General features: G+C 40.6%; 1 protein-coding gene across 3 annotated transcripts in view; it reads left to right on the forward strand.

The window, feature by feature from the left end:
- The first annotated feature begins 201 nt into the window (after positions 1-201).
- Positions 202-19,956, forward strand: part of LOC125430597 (ephrin type-A receptor 6) — a 475,628-nt gene continuing 455,873 nt past the window's right edge. For all 3 annotated transcript variants that reach the window (XM_048492607.1, XM_048492608.1, XM_048492609.1), the window contains exon 1: positions 202-723. In XM_048492607.1, coding sequence (XP_048348564.1) covers positions 627-723 — 97 coding nt within the window. In that variant the 5' untranslated portion in view covers positions 202-626. The remainder of the gene's footprint in view (positions 724-19,956) is intronic.

Genomic DNA, 19,956 nt, shown 5'->3' on the forward strand with positions numbered 1-19,956 from the left:
TGGCAAGTTTTCCTGACCGTTCAGGGACCGCGGGGAGCTGTCCAGCATTTCAGCACTTGCCCACCGAGCCTGGAAAAGCTCTCGCGGACGGATCTTCCCACCAAGGGCGGGCATTGCCGACCCTCCTGGGCGGATGGGGGGCCGGGCAGCAGGCGAGGGGGTCTGGAGATGCTGCCGGGCAGGGGGTTGCGGTGACGGAGGCGCGCTTCGCGAGTGAATAATCCGCTACCGAAGGGCTGAAGCCAAAGCCAAAGGGCAGAGGGCGGTCGACTGGCCGCCGCCGGGCGCGGGTCGGGTGCTTCTCCTTTCAGACAGACCCGCGCGCGCGCGTTGCGTCCCAGCCGGGGAAAGTTTGCCTCTTGCCCTCTTGGCCAGCAGGACTAGCCTTCTGTGGCCAGGCGTCGGCGTGTCCCTTGGTGCTGCTGGGAGACCGACCAGCTCTTTTCAGGACGCCACCCCTCTGTCCACAGTGGATGCAGTTTTTTCCTTCCCGGGGAGCACCGGATATCCTGGACCCTCCTCTTGCCCGTGGCACCTCTGGCACTGTTTGTTAGCCTGGAGCAGGAAGAGACCGTGAAGCCTCTATCCCCTTCCAGGGGCCAGGGCGAGGGGCTCAGGCATCAGCCATGGAAATGAAGGGCTTCCTCTGGAAATTTAGCTTGGTCTTCCCTCTGCTGACGGGAAGCTGCCCGGGAGGCTGCAGTCACGTCTCCAGCAACCAAGGTAAAAAGAAGCCGTTGGGTGTGGGCAGGGATGGACTGTGGAGGACAATCACATGTGCAAACTTGTCTCCTTGTTGAAGCTTGGGTGACTGCTGGGCAAAGCCATGAACAGATTGCTGGATGGTCCTGGTTTGTGAGAACCTTTCTCCTTGTCTTTTGCCTGTGTCAATTGAGTTGCCCCGCTTCGGGGACTGGTGGCGGGAAAGCCTTTGCGTTCTAATGCACGGTAGAGTGGAAGGCAGGCTCAGGTGGTAATTGCAGGATTTCCCAAGCCCGGACCTAACTGGAGGGTCAATTATTCTAAGACTGAGGAGTGATCTGAAGCTGTGCCACTGATTAGGCACTACGGTGAAACTTCAGAAGCACTCAGCTTTCCATTTGAGTTTACAGTCAAACCTTGTTTTCTTCATGGCCTGAAAATAAATCACAGGAGTTCAATGTTTCTTCTTGATCAAAAGCATTCCTTTGCTTTCTGCAAATTCCTTATAGGTGGGTGGGTAAGTTGGGCAATACATTTTTAAGCAGTCCCGAGGGGATCTGTTGCAGCTTTGTTTCTAAATGGTACTTTGAAAGCCAAGTTTTGCTCTTAATTACCCCCTCACCTTCCTGCCAAAAAACCCCCCTCTTCCTTACTTGATTCTCATTACTAGTTGGAAGTGTTTGGCTGGAATCCAAATGTCATACATATGTTTGACCATCTCTAGAACTCTGAAGGCCCTCTTTGTTATGGCACCTTCTCACACCCCTGTCAGACCCTGAACCAGTCCTGAAGTAACCCAGGGAGTATAAGGGACAACCCAGAGAGCCCCTGTGCATGGACAAAGTGAATATGTTCATGAAACGCCCTGGATCCTGTGTTGTTTTAATAACAAAGGTTTTTGTTAAAAAATATTAACATGTTCATTTGATACACTATCTGGAACTCTGTGCATGGGTTTTTAATGTTATTCTAATCCTAATGTTATTTATGTGATCCTTTTACCGAGCAAAATGCTATTGATGCTTTCGCCTTGTTTGTCCTGACATCAGCTTCATAGCTAGGTCATCAGTTTTTACATTTTACAAAAGGGAAAATGAGGCTGAGCATAGGCTACTTACAAGAGGCCTGCCATAGTTCAATACATATTTGAACACTACAAATCAATCCAACACTTTATTCAACAGATGTCAACTATTTGGTTGAGACCCCAAACTGAGGTCAATCTGTGCTGAAATGTATGGGGGTTCATCAACCATTTTCTTTTGTATTTTTACATTTTTTAAAAAAGATAAAGGTAAAGAGAAGGAATGGAGAAAGGCAATGCAGAAGTGGAACAATGGACGTGTAATAAACATTATTATTAAAAATAAAAAGGTATTAAAAATAATAAAAAGTGAACAGTGAGTTCCATTTAGCAGGCAGAAGCTATAAGTAGTTTCCAGCCCTGTAGTTTCCAGTGACAGACTATATTGTCTCTTCTACTGTAAACCTCTGGGTGTCAAAAATAGCCCAGATCAATGTTTTTATGTGGCCAACTATGACAAAACTTTCAGGCAGATTTTGTTCTTCTCGGGAGATTTCTGCGTGAGTCAAAAGCTTGATATCTTGTGCTCACAACATAATTGGTCTCATGAAAGATATTATTTGAGCCATCTCAGATCCCATTTTTCTGTCTGCTGGAAATCTCATGGCAACCAGTCTTGTTACTACTTAGTGACCTATGGCCACACATACTGACAAGAAAAGCCACAGAATGTCAAAAGATGAATTCCTATTGATTTCTGTGAGCATAGAATTCTACCATTGGGGGGTATAATCTTCAAAGCAGGATTTTATTGGAAAATTCTTCTTATTTGGCTATACTCCAGAATGCTATAAAATGATTAGAGTAGTATAAAAGAATCACTCTGCCTTTAAGGCTAAAGATGGCTTTCTCTTTTTAAAAAACTGATATTTGTAATTGCAGAGGCAAATATAAATATGTCAACATATGGAACTGATACCAAGTCCACCATTGGTCCATCTAGTATAGTACTGTATACTTTGACCAGCACCAACTCTTCCCAGGCCAAAAAAAGGCCATTTTAAAAACCTGCTACCCCCTCATCTTTAAATTAAAAATGACAGGGAATGAAATTGGAATCTTCTGTATGCAAGGCATGGGCTCTGCAAAATATAAATGTTGTTGTCTCAACATATTTCAAAACTCTTCTGATTCCAAAGGCTTTCAGAGTTGGGCTTAATCCATGATGCAAGTTGGCAGTATTTCTCATACCATGATGAATTTTACTTCCCTGATGCCCTTCATACTTTTACAGTATGATCATAAGCAGAATTACACCATAAGTTAATTGAAGTCAGTTTGTTTGGAAAGATGCAACTCTGTTTAGGATTGCACCATTAGGTCATGTTGTTAGATCCCATATAAGATTATACCTAGTTTTATTAAACCTGCGTAAAGAGCTAGTGCCTGGCTTTTAGAATGGCTTCTACTTCAATTTCCTTGGCACCTGACTTAATATATACTGTTAGCCTTTCAGGCAGAGCCTGTATTATGTCTGTGTTCTGCACAGCATCCATCATACTGTTGACTAATAAACAGTGGAAGGTCATCCAAAAAATAATGTAAAAGAAAATTGATGACACAACCTATATATTTTGTGATATTGAACATAGTGGTAAAATAAAAACCATTTCCTTAATATATGTATGTCAAGGGGGGAGGTATACAAAGTCATGGTTTACAAGGAATATCTTTACATTTTGTGAAGGGCATAATTCTAATATTAAGTTACTGTGATTGTAGAACAAAACTGTATAATTTGACCTCTTAAAGTATCCACCAATATTCAACCAAAAACAACAATTGAAAATGTGTTTGAATTATGTTTGCATACTTTTGCTATAGGTGGTAATTTATAGAAAAACATATTTCAATATATGTTTCAAGATATAACTGTGATGTCAGTTGCTATTCCTCTACCTTTTTCTTTTCTTTTCTTATTCTAGAAAGAACAAGAGAGCAGCTAGAAAACAAATGCAAAATCAGTTTTGATTATTGCAGTTCCCTGCATTTCTAAAATGATTTGATTCTGACATTTATTTTTATAAATAAACAATGCTGCAAAAGTAAAGGTCAACTATAACAACCATATTTTGATCTTGTTCCAATGAACAGAATGGTTAGAAGAAGAAATCAAGATTAACGCATAACAGTCAGTACAGTGTCACATGATAATAATATAAACACAATACAGTCCCCAGCTGAGTTATACCCTTCTAAGTCCTTTGAAGATGGTGTAAATCTACTTAGGATTTCACAGTAAAGCACCAATCAGATACTGCTCAAAGGCATCACACTCTTAAATAAAATCTATTTTTGCAGCTCATGGCCAGTCTAACAAAAAAGTTTTATATCTCCCCATGGACCTCATGAAATACTTAACTTTTTCATATCTTTGAGAATCCACGCAAACTGGTGGGTACTACTTTCAAAAAGGCCTTGCTTCTGCTTTTAATTTTTCCTGATGGTTGAAAGGTGCAAGTAGTAGTGTTTGCTGGTTTCAACTTAGGAATCATTTCAGAAAAAGCTTTTCCATACCAGCTCAACACACTTTATCAACTGGAAAGTTCTTAAGATACCAAAAGGGTGTGGTTGCTGTAATCCATGCTTGTTTGCCCACTTGCTTCATAAATATACAAAAAATCTAGTAGGATACCCTGATGGGATGGTACTTCTTGAGCACCAGCCAACTAAAGAAGGGCAAATGTTGTTAGCTTATCTCATGGGATGCACTACATAAAGAGTTTAATCAGATCAGTGGGAGATGGAGCTATAGGGAGCAATAGCCTGGCAATGTAACAGTGAAGCAGTTATTCATGTACAAACTTGGAATATATGTCTGCATTACAGTTTGCACAAGACAAATGTTTGCGTTCTGTGAGAGAAATCATTTGTTAATACCTCTAGAGAGCATATAACAAGGGTAAAGTTTTGCAATACAGACTTCCCAGCTCATCGTTTGTGTACACACGCCACCAAATGACACCATATTTTTAATTAAATATGCTCTCTTTTGATGGGAATTACTTGAATTATGAAAATAAAGGACTTTTTAAACTGGGTATTATGTTCACTACAAAAAAAATCTAGTGACAGTTTTAAAATAGCAGTATTAAAAAGAGGAATGCATTGTGGAGGAATGCTCAAGCCAAGGAAGTAAAAACTGTCAAGTCAGAATTCCATTTTTACTGCTTACATCACAGTATAGATTATGTAAGGATGTGATACGTAACATTTGTGTGTACGGCATGAGCCAAACTGACTAAAAATGGTTAGAGTGCCTATACCAGTCCACACTTTTTATTCTAGTCTCACTGGCACAAATTAACATTGTGTTCACAGTGACTACAGCAGATTATCATTTCTAGTAGGCCTATAAACATGATCCTTCTAAGGATCACACTGTAACTATACCTGAATTATAGTCAGTTATTTATTTTTAAATGATGGGAGGATGGGAACCAAGTTTTTGTATGAGATAATCTGTTTGTTCAACAGTAATGAATCAGAACAAACTGAAACGGTGTAACAATAACTTCAGAAATGAATAAGCAAATCATTTGTCATTGCATCTTGCTCTATTAGCTTCTGAAATTCTTTTATTTATTTAAAACATTTATTAGCAGCCTTTCTGACTTCCAGTAAATAGAAACTAAGTTTTAAAAAGACGGGTAATCCTAATGCACTCTACAGATCTGTAGAGGTGACCTTTGTCAAGATTTTAGAGGTGACCTTTGTTTCCTCTCCACTGTTCTAACAGAGCAGAAGTTTTAGGTCTTTAAATTTTGTTTCTGAGACCAACAGTGTTTTTGTTTCCCACTTCCTTGTAAATCAATGAATGGTTGTCCTGTTCTATCTGTGACAAGGCTGCCTGAAACAGGAGTGCTGACAAAGAAGTAAGCTTCTTCATTCATCTTAATTGAGTGGTAACTTTAAAAAATAAATTGTGACCAAGGTAAGGACTGGTCTCTGCTACTGAAAAGATATGTGGACAGCCCAGATAATTGCTCACAGAATTCTGCATCAAAAATGAAATTGAAATCTAGGCTGTGCGAGCTCTGCTTGAAAATAGCTTCCCCCACCCCCACCCCCAGTTCTATATCTCTCTACAATTAGTGTTTAATCTAAAACATTGGTAAAATAAGATTTAAACATAATTTTATGTTTGGACTGCACATTTGGATTGCAAGTTTGCAGATTAACTCGCTTTAATTTAAAAGTAACAGGATTGTTTTTTTAACTGGGAAAAAACAGCAATTATAAATAGGAACTAAATTAAGATGAATAGGTAAATATGGAAGATATTATTATAGGTTAGCTGGATTGTGTTGGTTTCAGGAAAGATTACAGAGTTTTTCACTTAGGTGAATTACAGACTAAGGAAAAGAACATGAACATATGTCAAAAAAATGGGACAGGTGTTGAAGGCAGCACAGTGGATTCAAGTTTCTGCTGAATACAAAAATCCTAGATTACAAGAGGCTTCATGCAATCCTGCTACTGCTACTTAGCATTATCCCAACCCAAAAATCTACTTCATACAGCCAGATATCCCCTTAGCTAACAAGAGAGAATTAGCGCTGCGATAACAATTCACTCAATATCCACTGGCAAAATTTATCAGAAGAGCCTTCTATCATTTTCCAGCATGGACAAATCCTTCCACATTCCAAGTGCATCATTCAGCCAAGAAGACTAGATGTCTGCTTTTAAAGAGGTTAACAAGAAGCCATAAGAGTGACTAGATAATATTTTAGAAATTCTATCTTCTGTCCATGATATTTATGCAGGTAGACTTGCTGAGTGCCTGTAAATAATCATGTGAGGAAGAAAAAAAAGAGGAAAATCCAGTCTCACCCCTCAAAATCAGCCCCTCCAAGATTCTGTTACTACAGAACTTGAACAAACTCATTTTGCTGTCACATTTTGATTCTTAGTTATTCCTAATATTTTTTTCCATTTAGAACATCTTTAGTTCTTATCAAATAATTGTTTTGTTACCCTTTCAGTTAATTTACAATGAGGTGGGGGTTTTTTTTGGTTTTGTTTTCTTTTCCCTTTTGGCACATATACCTCTAGATATCTACTGAATCCCCTGAGAAGATAGAGGATCCTACTTTGATTTTACTCCACCTGGAGGACATCTTCTCTATGCCTGGAGTGGATATCAACCCATGGAGGGGCAGGGAGAGTTTGGAAAGCCCAGATGTGTAGCTAGGAAAAATGGAGCCTGGGGCAAAGTCCCCCATGGGCAACCACCCTCCTCCACCATGACCAAAGGCCACCCTCCCCCACTACAACCAAAGAACAATTTTTTGTACCAGGTCATCTCAAAGCCGCCATCACATTATACAACATGTCTCAACTCACAAATATGAACGTAGCAATGGGCCATGGCACACAGCAGACATAAAACATTTTGACAACATTTTCAAAATGCTTTCAAAATGTTTAACAACTGTTATAACACTTAAAAGTGTCATACGACTTAAAATGCTTTCAAAATGTTTTATTACAGCTGTGAATAATGTTTTATTGCCCTCCGCTCATTCCTTTGCATTTCTCCCAAACATTGCCAGAAATAATAGCCAATTTGGATAAATATCAAACCTCCCGAAATAAGCCACAGTACCAGCAAGTCTGAATTTCTATCCCTTCCTCTGAATGCCTATTTCACACTTTTATCTACAAGAACTCCAAGAACTGCAGATTCATCCTCTAATTGCTAAGGGTACAGCCCAAATTAACCCCTGGATGACCAAAAGGTTCTTCCCAGAGAGGGTGGGGGCTTATGGCCGTCCCCAGGCCGCCATTCGCACAGGGGGCACAGCTGCATCGCAGACGCGCCGCCTGACCAGCGCCAAGCCGGCGTTTCCGGAGTGCGCTGGGAAGCGCACTTTCCCAGGAATGCTGGCTTGAAGCCGCTGCCATGCGAACGGCAGCGGCTTCAAGGCACCTCCCCCCCCACTCCCTCCCTGCACTTACCTTGTCCCCGGGCCTCCGGCGCGTCGCCGAGGCCTGGGAACCCGTCCCCCTGCCCTGCGATGCTGGAGCAGGCGCGCAGGAAACGGGCGTGTCCCTCAGAGGCCGCCAGGCGGTGTGCCGGAGGCCGAGGGGACATCACCCGAGGTCGGCCGGGCGACGGCGCTCTGTGGCGCCGTCATCCCGGCTCTTTCTGGGACTGTCCATGAGGACGGTCCCAGCGTCGTCGGGTCGGCGCAAAATGCTTAAAAGATTGAAAATATTGCTATTATTAAAACATTCTACATTGTACAGAACTAGGGTTCCCTGCTCCAGTCTTGGAGATACCTGGAGATTTTCAAGAAGAAACCCAAGGAAGCGGGGTTCAGAGAGAAGACAGACTTCAGTTGAGTGCAATGCAGAATCTACCATACAAAGAATCACCATTTTCTCCTGGTGAACTGATCTCTGTACCTGGAAATCATTTGTAATTCCAGGGGATCTCCAGCCACCACCTGGAGGTTGGAACAGTATATGACTTGCACTCCTTAACTATTATGTATCTGAAATTCATTCCATTATCTATGGTGAAAAACTACATTATGCACTTAACTTTGAGAGACACAGTAATATTATATGCCAAAAGCTATACCAAAAAAAAAAAAATCCACAGGCAACTGAAATAGCAATGGGGAAGACTGGAAGGCTTAAAGATGTTTTCCAAGTGGAATCAAGTATGCAACACTTACATCACATACATATACCTGCCGTGCCCAACTAAAGTAGCATACGACAATAATAGCATAATATAAAAATACTACTAATTAAAACTTTGCAGGTTCAATTGTTCAAGTTTCATGGCTGGCATTCTGGCATTTATGAGATTACTACAATTCACAGATATCATACTGTGCTTGTGCTGGAAGATAACAGGTAAAATGTCTTTTGCTCTAATTAGCCCCCTTTTGCAGAAGCCTCTCCAAAAGATCATATTTTCATTTCTTTTAAAACTTACTAATGCAATTTTCAGAAGGCACGTTTGATCTCTTCTCCATTCTCCTGGCTCTATCCCAACCTTTTCTCTCCGCCACCCTCATGAGATAAAATCAAAACTGAAAGTGAATGAGAGCGAATGAGAAGAAAGCTCATTTGCATGCAGGCTCAGAGGATGTTGGGGGACAGTTTGGCGAAATATCTTTTTGGAGGGGCAGAAAAGGATGCGGACAAATTACAAAATAGTGATTTGTAGATGCCTCGAGGATGCTGTAAAACTGTGTACAATGAAATTGAGACTCACCATAACTTGAAAAGTTTGCTGCTTGGGGTGACATAAATACCTAGCTAGGTGAGTTTTTTTATACAGAGAGTAAAACAGAGAGCTCTCGAATAAGAACCAGGCAGGGAGAGGGGAAGGGAGGATGACGATAATAACGATTGGCCAGAAGAGGGGGCGGGGGGGGAGAGATTGTGTGATTTTGCACCCCCCACGTGACTCCCATGGTGGGTGCCTGGGTCATTTGTCCCCGGATGGCCCGGTGGGAGCTCCGCCACTGTGTTAGCCTTATGGTGCTATCTTGAAGCCTACTTTACAGGCACACAAATATTACATCAGTTTAAAGTCATGTGATCTTGCAATCAATGTTAAAACATGCCAAGGATATAAAAATGTAATTGTGAAAGAAACTAGGGTAATACTTGAATTTACTTGCCTATTGTATATGTTTCTATATGCAATAAAATGTAGAAGTCTGTCATTTGGGAGAGGCAGAACAAGGAGTGAATGCATATGGTTTCTTAATTTGCATAAAGAATATGCAAGGTTCAGTTTTGCTTGTTCGTGAAGGTTTGGCATGTTAAAATCTACAGTTAAAGTTTAACTTCCTTGTCATTCAAATTAATGTTGAATGAATGTTGGAGCTCAAAATACATATGGTGTCACTTTCCTTATGTATTATTATTTATTTATTATGTTCAATGTCATTATTTCAAATATGAGTCATGCATTTTTCTATGCACCGTATCTCTTCTCCAGGCATGCTGTAAGCATGGAAACTGTTGTGGAAAGTGAATGAAGAACGTTCCTGCAGTGTGTGTACACCACTGCCAATAACAATTAATTGTTTAATGGACAGGAGATACTCATATACAGCTATGAGTGTACAATCCACTTCTGTTGAGAACATCTCCAGATTGGACCTCTTAACTTTTTCAATAGTTGTTATTAAATCCTGATAGAAAGTCCTAAAGCCATGTCATATTTAACTAATCACATGGAACGCAGGGTGATTTAATGGGAAATGTGAATTTCAATTATTATCAAAAACACTGGACTGCCTAGAAGAGCAAGGAGGAGATGGCAGTGATACCCAAACCTGCCTGTAATTAGATTGTGAAACCTACATGGCTATTATTCATCTTCTTCCAGTCTTGATTTGGTGACTATAGGGAGAAAAGTCAAATGATGTATCATTCATCTTGACCTTGGGGTCAAGCATGACAATCTGTTTTCTGTCCATCAATGAGACACAAGCAAGGTGTCCTATATAATTGGATCCTTCCCTGAATCCTCCAGGATTTATTAGTTAGCTGACTTTTGAAACTCTTTTTGATCAGAAGTGCTGGTTGAAAAGTCATATGCCCAGCAATACTGTACTAAATTCAAGACACCTGTGCAAAAAATATCACTGGCAGAGTCTAGATTATTTTGTATGTTATTTTCAGTTTGTTTCTCTGTATATTTGAATATTTGCTTTCAGAAACCATTCATACGTTGGAGTCTTGAATAATGGTTTTTCCTGTACAAGTTCCTATGACATTGCTATATTTACTTCTGATTCATTAAGCCACAATGGTGAAATATCCTGGCAAAAATCCTGGTGAATAGAGCTGCAGTTATTATTTTTAAAAGAAAATCAATTTAAATGCACAAATAGTAAGCAATAATTTTTGAAAGGGCAGAACTATTTATGGCATACTTCCAGGTGAGTATCCATGTTAGTCTGTAGTAGCAGAATACAATTCAAGTCAAATAGCACCTTCAGATACCAATAAAAGTTTCATGTGCCTAACTCATAACTTGTGAAAATGTATACCCTGAAATCTTTTGCTGGTCTCTATCAGACTCAAATTTTGTACTGCCATTTATAGAGGAACTGCTAGGAGATAATTATGCAGCATTTCATACTGAATTGTATAGATTTTCTGTGAAAGGTCCTTATTATTATTTTGTTTGTTTGCTAGCAAGAACAATTACAGATCCATCCCAATTTATGCTTTAAGGAATACTCAGACTTCACTGAAAAGGGACTAGAAAGCAAACAGCTGCTATTAGGGTTACCTGCTCCTGGTCCCAGGTGACTCCTGTTCTTTTAACATATGCATGAAGGGAGAAACCTGACAGTTGTTGCCTATTCTAACACATTGCTCCAGCTGTCTTTCCCCCTACACGGACTTTAGCACATTGTATGGGAGGAACCACAGCTGCCAGTTTCTCCCTCCACACAGATGTTTGAGGCAACAGTGGCCCACTTTGCAAACTAAAGTGCTCTGGAAGTTTGTACAATACAGATATTGCAAATCTCATGGCCCAAATGGGGAGACTCAGGCAAATCAGCCCCCTCAGTGAGTACTGGAGTTCTTATGAGAGCACAGGACAGAGAGATCAATGAAGTAGAGAGAACCAGGAGTTCACTGGCTCTGTTTTCAGTGCACCAATCCCATTTTCCCCTTTATAACAAGCATTGTAAAGGCATTTCATAATGACATGGTGCAGCACAATCAATACTACACAGCCACACGGGTAACACATTTATGATTCATCTAACTAATAGCATTATTAACTTATTAAAGAATATGTAAAGGCACCCTGTGGCTGTAGTAGAACATGTTTACACCAACTTTCTTTACTCTCTGTTGGACACTTGAGCACTGCGTGGGAGGCATCTTTTGTTCATTTTGCTACCTTATTTTATTGGAAAGAGTAGCCCATTTCAGAGAAGCTAAATGTCTTATATACCCACACTGATGAGTTTTTAAACAACATAATCAAGCTCCAGAACTTTGTTAGTACCTTGAAAGTCTTTTTACTTACACATTATTTTACAGCTGTTATTTTAAAGCTTTTTTTCATGTATGTGTGTGTGTGTGCGCCATTAAGTCACAGCTAACTTATGACCACCCCTTAGAGCTTTCAAGGCAAGAGATGTTCGCCGGTGGTTTGCCATTGCCTTGCTCTGTATGGGCTGTGAGAGTTCTGAGACAACTGTGATTGGTCCAAGGTCACCCAGGATGCTTCATGTGGAGGAGTGGGGAGTCGAACCCAGTTCCCCAGATTAGACTCCCACTGCTCTTAACCACTACTCAATGCTGGTTCTCTAAGATTACTATTTTATAGCTATAGCTTAAAAGCAGACACTCATGGTGAAGAAGGGTTTATGGTCAATGATTTATTCTGTATTCAGCTACTAAACAGTGAAATGTTGTTGGAAAGAAGTTCAGGAACAAGAAGGGTATTTCATTACAGCAGGGGCTACTTCAGACCCAATTTCCTTTTATACTACTCTTTGAGTTCCAAATTTTCAAACAGCAAAATGTGTCAGAATGTAGCAAGTGTCTCACAATAGTGAACTTCTAGTGTCTCACTTGATTTATGTTTTGGCTATATAAATACAAAGGGCAAGACAAGACAGTTCATGTGGCACTAATTGGGTTTGTGACCACCCACCCAATTTACAATGACATGTGCATTCAGGAAACTAATGTTCTCAAGTGCTCTAGGACCCAAATCAGCTCCAATGCATAGCACTGGGGAATGAAAGACTTCAACATTCCCTCTTACCATTTTTCCAAGCTGAAGCCTCTACTAGGTATGGTTGGGGGGCTGTTCCCTATAATTAGTGCATGTGGCACCCAAAGCAGGGCAATTAGAGTTGTCCATGGCTCTTTTAGCTTGGGGAAATGATGTGGGAAGAAGGTTGAACCCTTTCCTCCTACAGTGCTGTTCTCCCAAGCCTATTTGGACCTCAGAACATGTAGGAATGTTAGTCACACTAATGTGCAATTGAATGTCAAGTTGAGGTATCCAGACCTGAGGTGTTTCACATCTGTTGTCCATGTTGACCCTAGAGTTTATACCTCTTCCAAGTGGTTCTTCCATATCTTCTACTAAATTGCAGAAGAATATTGGAATGCAAGGATTTGTAGCAATGGTTAGTACATAAGTCTTTTTTCTTCACCAGTTGTGTGTGTGTGTGTGTGTGTGTGTGTGTGTGTGTGTGTGTGTGTGTGTGTGTGTGTGTGTGTGTGTGTACACTGCCATCACGTCATTAACAGAAGTGATATGACTTGGCATAATGTTTACGCCATTTTTAATAGTTCAAAATAGATTTTTCATGTGGAAATGCAGCTGTAGGATCTGCCCATGACACAAGAAATCTCAGCTGATACAGACATTTACATAAATTATTTTCAGCCTGAAGCCAACTTTAACGTGATGGAAAGGTTGTAAAGAAAATTATCCAGAACACGCCATCAAATTTTACTTAAGAATTTATTATACATATAAATTCTTAAGAGACAGAAAGAAAGAGGAATGATCCACAATTTTTACCCCCTTCCCTCAAGCCTCTGGAGAAAAATGTCTACAAATCTGCAAACTTTCATAAGACTTCCTTTTCAATTAAATCTCTTAGCCAATTATTATTGTAAAATTACCAGCAATAAATCACACCTAACACTTATAAAATTAATTCTTTGAGGAATTAATAATTTCTTGCATGTATACTTTCTATTATATTTGCATCACCAAAAAAAAATCACCATTACAGCAAGAGCTTAAGAGTTTTTTCATGGTGATCATAAATATTTTATTGCCCTATACTTATTTTAGAAATGTCTAGTTTGAATTTTAACTAAGAAAATGTGCATCTCAGTATTTTGTAGCTCACAGTATTACATAGTATGTTTTTAGAAACAAGAATAGAAATCAGAATCTTATATACATTTTCCATTTTCCATATACAGCCTCCTAACCTTATACAACTTGTCACTCGCAATAATGCACCTTCTAATATGGACACAGAGTCTGAAACCAGGACTTTCAAAAAAGCAAGATGCCAAATCTGTCTCATATTCAGTCTGAAAACACAGTTGGCCCTAATATCTCCAGTCACACCATCTTAGTCTTATGCCCTTGTTCACCTTCCTCCAATATGCGTGCAATCAATGTCAGTAGTGCCCTTCCACTCTCTTCCTTGCATAAACAAGGCAATCCCTACACAAAAGAATAAATAGGCATAAATTGGACATCAAAATAACTATTTTCAAAAAAGAGTTGCAGAACATCTTAATCATGCAGGACATTCCACTACCGAACCAACAGTGGTAGTTCTTGAACAGAGAAGTGTAAAGGGGAGATTACAATATGTGACTGCTAAACTGGAGTTTGTTCGCAGACTCAGAACAATGCCCTCTATCCCAAGTCTGAACTGAGACATAGGATTCATATCTCTTTACAGATACTAATACTAATGTCCAATTTATGCCTAATTTTCTGGCCCTGAGCATTTCTCCTCTGCTGTAATCAAGCTGTTTTCATTTTGCATTGTACCTTTGTGTCTTGACTCCTTTCCTCACAATACTCGTCCTACCTTCTGATGGGGATATGAGGAGTCAGGAATATCAGTTCTTCCTTGTAGCTGACAAAGGGAGCTTTGACTCTTAAAAGCTTATATTCTGAAAATCTTGTTGGTCTCTAAGGTGCTACTGGACTCGAATCTAGACATTTTACTGTGGAAAATTAAAACAATATGTACTAATTAGTGAGAGTCATATGTTTGCTGATATACAAAATATTAACCATCAAAATGATTTCCTGTGGCTCTGAACCTGTGGCTCACAGCCTGTGGACCAGATGAAATCAATCCTTAAATATGATCAATTGCAGGATACATGAGGATCTTGCCTCTTGCATATGGCAAGCAGCTGAGCCTTGGTATCCACTTTTTATAGAGGAAAAACCTTTCTGTTATTCATTGTATGCCAAGTGAGAGCTGGTTGTCCATGGCCCCTTCCACACATGAAGAATAATGCATTTTCAATCCACTTTCAATGCACTTTGCAGATGGATTTTACTGTGCGGAATAGCAAAATCCATTTGCAAACAATTGTGAAAGTGGATTGAAAGTGCATTATTCTGCATGTGCAGAAGGGGCCTCAGTCTGTATAAAACCAGGTGAGAGCAGGTTGTCTCAGTGTTTATGTTCTGTCAAGAGTCAGGTAAGAGCTGATATCTGGGCTGTTGTCTGTAAGTTGGTTGTCTGATCAATAGGGTGGGGGGTAGGGGCAGATGGTGGTAGGACAAGAGTAGGCTAACCAAGGGGAAGGAACAACAGTTAATTGCAAGCTATTGCCCCTTCTGGTTCTTCTTCCAGTCAAAGTAATGCTGGGGAGAAGTCATCTGGAGATTTGAGCTGAGATGCTACCAATATGTAAATAACACCAGTGGATCCCATGGAGACTGTGGAAACTGTAAACAGGTGCCTAAATGCACTTTTCAAATGGATAAGGACTAACATGCTGAGATTTACACAAAATGGAGATGCTACTGGTATGTATGAGGTGTTTGATCTGGGTAATGGGTTATCCCCTGTTCTGGATGGGGTTGTACTCTCTGTAAGGGAGCAAGTTTGTAATTTGATGGTGCTCCTGAACATGCACCTCCTGTTGGAGAATCGGTGGTGGTTATGGCATGGCTGTAGTGACCAGAGTTGTTTTTCAGCAGTTTTGACTGGTAAGCCAGCTGTAGACCTTTCTGGATTGGAAGGATCTGGCCACTGTGGTGCATGCCCTGATAATATCCAAATTAGATCTCTGTATGGGGGGGCTTGCCCGAAAGCTACAGTTAATACAGAATGCTGCACTGACTAAATAGGTTATCACTCAGGCTTATTCCATCTATACTCCGACTTCTTTGGTTGTGGCAACATTCCATTGTTTTTATTATGTAGATACAAAGAAGGAAAAGTAATAATGTATAGTTATTCCTATATTGCCAGTAGATGTAGAAGAAGGAAGACTACTATTACCTGAGACTGTTTTCTTCATACTGACTAAAAACTAATGGTCTTCATTTGATCTCTTTTGCTGATTAATAATAGTCACAAAACAACATTAGCATTTCTAGTGATTTCCTTTTGGCTGTGTGTCTCCACTTTCTAATATTATAATCTAGGTGACATAGTAGAGCATTAAATATAATTCTACTTCATCAACTTTGACAAAAGCTTATTTTCCTTAATGAAAATTCCTTAATGAAAATTTCTGCTGCCATTATTAATGTAGCATAAATATCTGAGGAAAGAGAGGGAAGCTGTCTTTGGAGGAAAAAATAAAGATTGGCCAGTCCACAGCATCTGTAGCAAAATATGATCTTAAGGTATTACAGACAAAATATGAGACATGGTGAAAAGTTACATTCACCAAGATCTCTGAAACTGCAATCCATTTTATAGTTTATGCACCTAGAAGAAAAAGAGGAAAAGTCACATAGAGTTAACTGTATCAGTGATGCATGTAATAACAGATTTGCCTTGGCTGAGGCTCTCTGATCAGAGTGAAGGAGCAACTGACATTTATAACCTTTCACTGTTAGTTATTTCTAGATGCATATGCTCCAACTACTTCCTTTTTTTGCCAAAAATAAATTGTGTTTTCTGGTATCCATTTCTGGAATACATATTACATCTATTTCAATTTGTTAAAAAAGAATGACATTTTAAAAAGTTTTAGCTGCTCTATGTAGGTGGCAACCACCTCATTAGAATTCAGCTAATGCTGCCCATCAACGAAGAAGTTACCTCCCCAACATCGTGGCAGCAGAGCCAATCAGTGTCTGTCAGCCGAAATCTCATCCATAGATGCCAGTGTGTTTACGCTTCCTATGCCACAGTGACCCCCAATAATCCAGCCATCCTTACTTAGGGTCTACCCAGTCCCCAAGGATCCAGGTAATTAAAGGAGATTCCTAGCCACAACAAACAAATATGAGTGGAAAAAGTCCCCCTTCCAAGTCAATCGGAAGGAAGTCTACCTAAGTTTGTTCTGCTCCCAAGGGACACTGTTTTCTCCTACGTTGCTTGTTATGGGGGTTGAGCAGTTGCAGCGGTGAAAAATGCTGTGAATGGGGAAACAACTCTCTTTAAAAGCCATTCTTTGGCTGATTATACACTGGTACTCTGCCGCACACTGAAGGGAGATTTTCTTCTGGGCAGAGCTTTTATTTCAAATGCCTTCTGCCCCACCCCCTCCCCACACACACATACACACTCACTGTGTAGCAGATCCCATAATCTTCACAAGGAAGATGGAACAAATAGCCCTGTGCTATTTTTTGCTTCAGGCTTTTTTGCTCCACCCCACCTCCACCACTCTATTTCCACCCTTCCTGATGATCAGTAGAGTTTTTAACAACTTTTACACTTCTGAAGATGTCAGCCACAGATGCAGGTGAAATGTTAGGAACAAGATCTACCAGACCACACCCACACAGGCAGGAAAACCCACCACAACCAGTTTAAAAATTTTATTTCAGCTTCAAGCATTTGTACCATAGATCTAATACAGCAATATTGAAATACTAAAAAATATTGAAATAACAAACCTTTTCCTCCCACGGGGAGAAGAGAGAATATGAGTTTTAGGACATGGTCCCCTTCTTCAGAAGAGTGTGGTCCAGTGAATTGCTTTGCTCTTTCACAGGGGAGTGTAAAAGGGCTACAATATCACTATAACTGCAGTAGCAGCAGTGTTAAGATAACAGTAATTTAAAGGGCTTTAACAGAGTCAGCAATTTTGCAACCATGTGTCTTTAAGAGTGAATTGATGGGTGAATTTGAGAGAACCAGGAAAAGCAGACCTGGGAAAGTTCAGCAGGCAAGCCATGCAGCAGGCAGTGGGGTGCCTTCACCTAATTATTAACATGAATTTAGCACTGTTAACATGAATTTAGTAATTGATATCTTTCACCAAAGTAGGCCTGAAAATCCCAGGTTAGGAAACCTTTGTAGATTTTGGAGGTAGAGGCACAAAAGCCAAGTATCAGATAAGTCTGTTTCCCAACAGAATATATGGGGGCACTTATGCCTCCCTGATGTTGCGAGGTTCATGAAGATCTAAAGGAGACTATTCAGACTGAGAACCTCATGCCTCTCAGACAGTCACAGAGAGACAGAGGCCCATTATACATGGAATGCTTACCTCCAGGTTCTTTGCTGCAGTGGCGGAGCGCCAAGAGGCTGGGGTGTGTGTCGTGCACCGGGCGCATGCCTGGGGGGCAGAAAATTGCCCCTGGCTCCTCCCCCTTTCCCCCACATCCCCGCAGCGCCCCCCGCGGCACACCCTCCCACCCCCCTTCCCACACTTACCTACATTCCTTTTCTTTTTTTTAGTACCTTTTTGAGGCTGAAAAAAGCAGCCTATTTACAGTTCAGGCTAAAAACTGCCTGAGGAACTACAGTTCCAGGAGACCTTGGGGCTCACAAGGTCTTCTGGGAAGTATAGTTCGTCAGGCAATTTTTTCCCTGAACTGTGAAGAGGCTGCTTTTTTCAGCCTCAAAAAGTACTAGAAATAGAAAAGGAACGTAGGTAAGTGTGGGAAGGGGTGGGGGTGGGAATTGTGCTGGGGGGGGGCATTGGTAACTTTTGCATGAGTTCTTAGAACTTGTCAGAGCTTATTTGAGAGACTGCTTTGAAACCATGACTGGAGTATGTTCTCTGAGGTTTTTTTAAATGACTCACAATCTTGGAAAATAACTCTCCATTTACAGCAAAACCTAGAATGTGGCATGTGTAAAACACGTAACGAGAAAACTTTGTAAGCCGTGGGGTGCATGAGGTTTTAAACTAGCATGGATGGATGAGCTTCTAGTATATCTTGAGCCAAAAACTTAGTCTTGTGCCTTCACCAGCATAGCCAGCCCTCCAGCCTGTGTGGCCCATCAGCGTTTTTAAAATGTGGACAGCACATTGTAAACTAGTAGATAAAGGGGTTTTGCATTGCAGCCGATTTTTGGCAACCCCATAGGGTTTTCAAGACCAGAGAAAAACAGAGGTGATTTATCATAGCTTGCCTCTGTGGAGCAAGCCAGGACTTCTTTGGTGGTCTCCCATCCAAGTGTTACCTGGAACCAACCCTGCTTAGGTTTTGAGATCTGATAAGTTTGAGCTATCCAGTGCCATCTAGGTCAGGGTGCACTTAAAGTATGTTTTTAGCACCTTTGAAGGTTTAGATAAAGGAAGGAAATAGGTAAACCATGCACATGTTTAGCATTAATGTTTGTAGGACTGCCAGTTTTTCCCACCCCACTCTTCTCTTATTCTTGTGTAATATTTCTCCATCATAATGTGTTCCCAGGAATATTGTAAGGGATAACATTAAGTACCTGGATCTGAGCCAAGCCAGGCTAAGCTATTTTGATATTAATTTTGCAGTTTTTGGGTTCAGGAATCAGCCCTGATTTTAAAGTAAAAGAAAACATATCCATGCAGGCCTACAAAAAATGGTACCATTTTTAAACAGCATATTGTATCTTTCACATATATTCCAGAAGAGCATATTAAAGCCTATATATTAGACAATCTTTTTACATGTGTGTATATTAAGTGCCATTAAGTTGGAATCTAACTCATGGTGACCCTATGAATAAATGTCCTTCAAAACATCCTATCATTAATAGCCTTGCTCAGGTCTTCCAAATTGATGGCCCTAGCTTCCTTTGCAGAGTCAATCTATCTCATTTTTACATGCTCTATATCATAATTAAATCAAGCCTTTTCAGCAGTTTTAATCCCCCCTTGCAAAATAGCATCTCTGCCCTGACTATTTATTCACAAAAAGAAATTGCAGACTGTAGTTTGCTGTGAAATTTACATAGCAGATATAAGAAGGCAATATGTGTGATAACCAGTCTTCCAAAGTTCCCTAATTTCAGTATTAATTGTAGCTTCCACTCTAGATAAGTCAAGGGCTAGGTCACTGTCATTGTTAGGGACTTTTCTTGGACCCAGAGGTGTAGCGCCAACGGGGCGGGGTGGGCAAGATGCCCCGAGCAGAGTTGTGGTGTAGGCATGACTAGGCCATGGAGGTGGCATGGCAGGGGCATTCTGGGGCAGGTGGTGGGCGGTGCCACAGCAGCAGGGGTGCAGGGCGTGCGTGCGTGCGCCGCAAGCGGAGT

Source organism: Sphaerodactylus townsendi, linkage group LG04 (assembly GCF_021028975.2).
Source record: "Sphaerodactylus townsendi isolate TG3544 linkage group LG04, MPM_Stown_v2.3, whole genome shotgun sequence".
Lineage (NCBI taxonomy): Eukaryota > Metazoa > Chordata > Lepidosauria > Squamata > Sphaerodactylidae > Sphaerodactylus > Sphaerodactylus townsendi.